Source organism: Nicotiana tomentosiformis, chromosome 10 (genome assembly GCF_000390325.3).
Source record: "Nicotiana tomentosiformis chromosome 10, ASM39032v3, whole genome shotgun sequence".
NCBI classification, from domain to species: domain Eukaryota; kingdom Viridiplantae; phylum Streptophyta; class Magnoliopsida; order Solanales; family Solanaceae; genus Nicotiana; species Nicotiana tomentosiformis.
In genome coordinates this window covers 6,523,180-6,529,804 of record NC_090821.1, presented here as the reverse complement: position 1 = coordinate 6,529,804, position 6,625 = coordinate 6,523,180, and the positions used below count along the sequence as shown (strand labels likewise).

The 6,625-nt window shown below is 37.6% G+C and overlaps 3 protein-coding genes across 3 annotated transcripts; all 3 read left to right on the top strand.

Moving 5' to 3' along the window:
• Positions 1–424: 424 nt before the first annotated feature.
• LOC104118799 (uncharacterized) lies at positions 425–1,746 on the top strand. The gene is made up of 2 exons (XM_009630158.4): positions 425–763; positions 1,259–1,746. Exons 1-2 carry the CDS (start codon positions 508–510, stop codon positions 1,522–1,524), a joined length of 522 nt encoding a protein of 173 aa, XP_009628453.1. The 5' UTR covers positions 425–507; the 3' UTR covers positions 1,525–1,746.
• A 629-nt stretch (positions 1,747–2,375) lies between these two features.
• On the top strand, positions 2,376–3,401 carry LOC138899704 (uncharacterized). Its single transcript, XM_070186388.1, has one exon. The coding sequence runs from the start codon at positions 2,376–2,378 to the stop codon at positions 3,399–3,401; it is 1,026 nt and encodes a 341-aa protein (XP_070042489.1).
• Positions 3,402–5,364: 1,963 nt separating this feature from the next.
• On the top strand, positions 5,365–6,148 carry LOC108948972 (uncharacterized mitochondrial protein AtMg00810-like). The gene is made up of 3 exons (XM_018778475.2): positions 5,365–5,407; positions 5,453–5,540; positions 5,650–6,148. Exons 1-3 carry the CDS (start codon positions 5,365–5,367, stop codon positions 6,146–6,148), a joined length of 630 nt encoding a protein of 209 aa, XP_018633991.2.
• Positions 6,149–6,625: the final 477 nt, after the last annotated feature.

Sequence of the window (6,625 nt, the reverse complement as noted above, 5' to 3'; positions counted from 1 at the left end):
TTTATTGGATTTGTGTAAATATCGAAGTAAGTAAACTTATTCGTTGTCAGTCAATTCGGCAAAAAACATGTTTGCTCACAATATTTATAGTTTAGAAGCAGCTGGGCAAGTTGTGAATAAACTTTAAATGATTCTAATGGGCGTTGAAACACGGCTAACTTAGGTAAGTAAGCATATTGAAACTCTTAAAGATTAGTATAAAATAATTGCAACCTAAAGTGGAAGAATATTTGTTTTTCAGTGGTGGACTTGGGAATAGTTAATTACCCAGGCTCTCTTAAAAGAAAGAAACATTGGAAAAACAACAAAGAGCTTTTTGCACTAATTTTCCTGTCTCACCAACCAACTTTCGTCTCTCATAATTTCCTAATTAGTCTTCATTTTGACTATACTTTTGCTATATATAGTCCATACCAATTGGCTCACTCATCATCCCCAACAATTGATCAACTTCTCTTCTTCATTAGCAAACTTGTGAGTTTTAGGAAATTGATCATTCTTGTAAAAATGGCACTTGTTAATGCCCAAACATTTCTCTTACTTGCAGTTTTCTCATGCATGTTTGCTATTGGTTTAGCCAACTATGACTTCAACTGGGGTCCTAGAACCTGGAATAAAACTAACTGCCCGTATACTCATCCACCAAATGCTACTCAAACTTCCAATAGATTCATTGTTGGAGGTTCAGAAAATTGGCATTATGGTTTCAACTACATGGATTGGGCTCGAAAGACTGCTCCTTTCTTTGTTAATGACACCTTAGGTATATATTTCTTTTAAGTTTCTTCTTTTTGTGCATGTGCTTATCATTTCTTAAAAATAAACTCAAGGTGAAGCACTCTGAATCGTCTTTGCCAAAATATTATACTGTATATATAGATTAGTTTTTTTGATGTATACCCATGCATTGTCGAAGGGACACTCCCTACTAGAGGCAAAAGATAATAAAAATGCTTTAAATCGCGAGTTTGACTACAAAATATAATGCTTGTATTTTTAAAATTTTTTGGTGAAAATTCTGCCTTTATCATTGCATAAACTTATCGGTTATATATATGCAATATGCTTGTAAAATAGATAGCTTCTATTACGTATGCACGGGCAGATGCATGCAGCATAAAAAAGTCTTACGTTCGAGTTCTATATGTATGTAGTCATACTAATATCTAAATCACTATCACAAAAGGAATAGTGGGTTCAATAGTATTCTATATTCACTAACTTAAAATTCTGAATCCGCTTATGTGGTATACGACAGTGTTCAAGTATGATCCACCAAATGCAAATGGTACCGGATTTCCACACAGTGTTTACTTATTACCAAACTATAGGAGCTTCAACAAGTGTGATTTCAGGAGGGCTAAAAGGATAGCAGATCCAACTCAAGGTGCAAAGGAAGGATTTGAGTTTGTGTTGAAGAAAATGCAGACTTACTATTTTGCTTGTGGAGAGCACCAAGGCATCCATTGCAAGACTGGGAATATGAAATTTGCTGTGATGCCACTCAAACATTGGCGTTTCTGAATTAAAAGAGAGAGTTGCAGATTGTGCTGTGGCTTGGAAATAGTTGGAATTTGGAAGATGCATACTGATTACACTTTTTAATGATTTTTTGTGTTTTGATTGAATAAAGATAAAGAACTTTGAGCTGACTTTAGTATATTTTTCATTTCGACTAAAATGTAATAGAAGTTTTGTAATAAGTGATATACTTTTTAATGCTTAAAATTATTTCACTTGGTGAAAGTTCAACCTCTTATGCGTACAATGTTAAGACTAAGGGGCAAGTTTCCCTGCGCTTTTCCTCCTGTATTATAAGTAGTATATTTTAATTTCCTGATTCCATTTCATACCTACACGCACATAATGAAAATTATACTTTTCTTGTGAGCTCAAGTTAGTTAGTGGTAGTTATGGTAGTTAGTGTGCCAGCTAGTCAGTTAGTCGGTTAATATATACACTTAATGTTAGCTCACGTCCAGCTCATAAGTTAATGTTACTTAGGCTCATTACTTGTATAAATACCATGTATCTTCAGAGAATGAATACGGAGAATCATTTTGCAATGCCTGCTTCTTCTTCATCTCTCTACTCTAGAAGCTTCTGCCATTAGAGCAGTACAGAGCTACTGCAAATCTGCTCAGTGTGAGAGCAGATTTTAGCATGGTATCAGAGCGGGTACAAATCAATTAGATTCTCAGTCATCGATCGATCCTTCGACATCAATTTCAAATTTCTCTGAGATTGTTAAAGTGTGAGAATCAGTTATGGCGGAATCAATAATTTCGTACATACATCCATTGTATCTAGGTCCAGCAGATACTCCATGTGTTGTTCTGATCCCTGTGAAGCTTACAGGGCTATAGAGTAGGACGATGAAGATCGCACTACTTGGGAAGAGAAAGCTAGGGTTTGTGAATGGAACTTGTATGAAGGAATCATGTACTGCTGAGCTACAAGAGCAATGGAAAACTTGTAATATTATTGTCCTTTCATGGCTCATGAACACAGTATCCAAGGAACTCTTGTGTGGAATTGCATATACTTCAAATGCTCACCTTGTGTGGGAAGACTTGAGGGAGAGATTCGATAAGGTGAATCGCATGAGAATTTTTCAGCTGCATCGAGCCATTGACACTCTCTCACAAGGTACAGATTCTGTTTCATGCTATTTCACAAAATTAAAGGATTTATGGATTGGGCATGATGCTATGGTACCTAAGGCCAATTCAAGGAATCATGTTGATCATTTAGAGCAGCAGAGATTGCTACAATTCCTCAGTGGATTTAACGACTCTTATGACCAAGCTAGAAGACAGAACCTCATAAAGTCGAATGTGCCCTCTATCAATCAAGCTTATGTAATGGTGATCGAAGATGAATCTAGACAGTGTCCTAGTATGGGTGTAGTAATTGATAAGAATGAACCAGTAGCTATGCATGTTAGTCGCAACCAAAGCTATAAGGGAAAGAAACCTTTTATGCAAATTGAACATTGTGGTTACAAAGGTCATAGCAAAGAAAATTGCTATAAGCTCATTGGATATCCTAAAGATTTTAAGGGAAAGAAAAGGTTCAATCATCCAAATACTGGACAGTTTGATTGTGGAAGTGGTGGTGCAAATGGACAATTTGGTCGAGGAACTCCACACTTTAATGATGTTAACAATGTTTCTAGCAATGCAGGTAGTGGAAGTAATGCAGGTGCTCAATGCTCTTCTAGATGTGATTTGCAGGATGCTTTTGCTGGAAATGGACCATTCTTCACAGAGGAACAGTACAAGCAAATTTTAGCATTGTTGAATAAGGAACCAGCTGACAATCAAAACAACATGAATAATCAAAGCAATATGGCAGGTATTACAGTTTGTTTCATGTCCAAAGATATTACTAGTGAGTGAATTGTAGACTCAGGTGCCACACATCACATAGCTGCATCTATGGATTTATTAACAAATGATAACACTAGGAAAGGATCTAAGGACATAGTACATTTGCCTACTGGAGATAAGATTCCTATTTCTCATACAGGTCATGCATCTTTATTTGGTATTGAGGTTATAAAAGGTGTCCTATATGTACCAGATTTCAAATTTAACCTCCTGTCAGTATCCAAACTCATAAGAGAACTGGAGTGTTCAATGAATTTTTTCCTTGACTTTGTCTTCTTCCAGGATCTTTACAGTGGCAGGGTAAAGGGTATTGGTAAGGAGACAGGTGGTTTGTACATTGTCAAAGATAGCAGTAATAATAGCAATAGAGATTGTAATGTAGCAGCAACAATCACAATGAATGAGGACTGCAGATTATGGCATCAAAGGTTTGGCCACCCTTCATATTCTGCTATGAAAAGTATGGATTGGTTAGGAAGCACTATAAATAATGATCTTCTGAATAAGTGTCATGTGTGTCCCTTAGCTAAACAAACTAGATTGTTGTTTCCTATTAGTGCTTCTAGGGCAGTATCTCTTTTTGATCTTGTTCACATGGATTTATGGGGGCCTTATAAAACACCTACCTATGACAAGAAGTATTATTTCCTTACTGTTGTGGATGACTTTAGTAGATTTACTTGGATTCATTTACTGCAACTCAAATCTGAAATAATTGTTTCAATTAAAAACTTCATGTTGATGGTAAGAAACCAGTTTGGAGTGATGGTAAAAGTGTTGAGATCAGACAATGGCACAGAGTTATTCAACTCACAGTGCAATGATCTGTTACAAGGTTTTGAAATATTGCACCAAAGCAGCTGTGTTCACACTCCACAAGAGAAAACACAGGCACATCTTAGATGTAGCAAGGGCACTGAGATTTCAATAAAAATACCAATTATATATTGGGGAATCTGAGTAACTACTGCAGTATACCTGATGAACAAGTTGCCCTCATCAGCTATTGAAGGAAAAAGTCCTTATGAGATGCTATATGCAAGGCCTCCATCCTTAACTCACCTGAGAGTGATAGGGTGCTTGTGTTTTGCTTCAGTTGTTCCCAAAGGAGATAAGTTTGATGCAAAAGCAAAGGCATCAGTCTTGATGGGGTATTCAAAGAGACAGAAGGATTACATCTTATTAGAACTTGCTACCAATCAAATATTTGTGAGTAGGAATATGGTATTCAAGGAGTCTGTGTTCCCTTTTGCAAAATAACAGGAGATTTCCATCAGCCACAACCCTCATGTTGACAACTTGGATTTTGGCATATTTGATGTTGGAGTGCCATCTACAGGAGTTATAGCCAACTCACAACACTTAGGTCAAGGTTCAGATATGGATCAAGGTTTAGTTGTACTTACAGCTGATAATACAGTTGAAGACAATATAGAGAGAGACAATGAGTTGCAAGAAAGCTCACCATCAGAAAGTATCACTCCAGTCATACAGGAAGATGAACCTCATGCTCCTAATCAAGACATGACCACTGATGCTGCACATATTCCACTGAGAAAATCCTACAGGACCTCCACACAACCTATTTGGCTAAGAGACTATGTCACAACACAGAAGTGAACCAGTAAGTATCCCATCACCAACTACATATCCTATAAAAAGTCACACCAAAGTATCAAAGCTACTTGGCCAAGTTTTCTACATTGGTTAAGCCCAGATCTTTCAAATAAGCGGCCAAAAATGCTAGATGGATTGAAGCAATGAGACAAGAAATCAAGGCTTTAGAAGATAATAAAACTTGGAAGTTGTAGACTTATCATCAGGGAAACACACTGTAGGATTCAAATGGGTCTACAAGATCAAGTACCAAGCAAATTGGGACATTGAAAGGTTCAAGGCTCGACTAGTTGCAAAAGATTATAGCTAAAAAGAGGGTCTAGATTATCACGATACTTTCTCTCATGTGGTGAAGATGGTAACAATAAGGTCAGTCATAGCCTTGGCTGTTTCTAGAGGTTCGAATTTATACCAGATGAATGTCTACAATGTCTTTTTGTAAGGTGATCTTTATGAAGAGGTTTACATGGATATGCCTGAAGGTTTTAGGAGGCAGAGGGAGTTGAAGGTCTGCAAATTGCTCAAGTCCTTGTATGAACTCAAGCAGACATCAAGACAATGGAACATTAAGTTGTCTGATGCACTAACAGCAGCAGGTTTCATACAAAGTAATCATGACTACTCCTTATTTACATTAAAGAAAGCCAGAAGGCATGGTGATCATCCTGGTGTATGTGGATGATTTTCTCATCACTGGCAGCAATGATCAGCTGATTACTGAGGCAAAGGAGATACTTCATCAGCAGTTCAAGCTAAAGGACTTAGATGAGCTCAAGTACTTCTTGGGCATTATCTTAAGGTCAGCAATTGGGGTAGTTTTGAATCAAAGGAAGTATATCCCAGAACTCATTTCTGAAATGGGACTCAGTGGTGCCAAGCCAGCAATCACCCCTTTGGAGACCAATATCAAGTTAACTTCCATTGTATATGATCAGGCAACAGGTTCTACATGTGACTCACCTTTAAAAGATGTTAGTGCATATCAGATATTGATTGGCCATTTGATGTATGTGACTACAACAAGACCTGATATTAGCTATGTTATTCACACCTTGATCCAGTTCATACAACACCCTAAGAAGTCCTACCGGGAGATTGATCTTAGGGTGGTCAGATATCTGAAAAATGCTCCAGGCTAAGGTATTTGGTTGAGGTCTGGTTCTGCATCAGAGTTACAATGTTGGTGTGATTCTGACTGGGCAGCTTACCCCAATACTAGGAGATTAGTAACATGCTATGTGGTAAACTTTGGTGAATCTCTCATTTCATGGAAGTCAAAGAAGCAACAAACAATGTCCAGAAGTTCAGCTGAAGCTGAATATTGCAGCATGGCTTCAGCTGTAGCCGAAGTCACATTGTTGCTTGGCCTATTTCAAGAGCTGGGAATTCCCATCAAGCTTCTTCTTCTAGTGCAATGTGACAGCAAATCTGTTATACAATTAGCTGCTAATCCTATTTTTCACAAACGAACAAAGCATATTGAGATCGATTATTATTTCATTCGTGATAAGATCAAGGCGGGGGTGGTCCAGACTATCTATGTCCATTCCAAGGACCAACAAGCTGATTTACTCACCAAGAGTCTCTCTCAAGCTTCGCATGTTCATCTTCTCAGC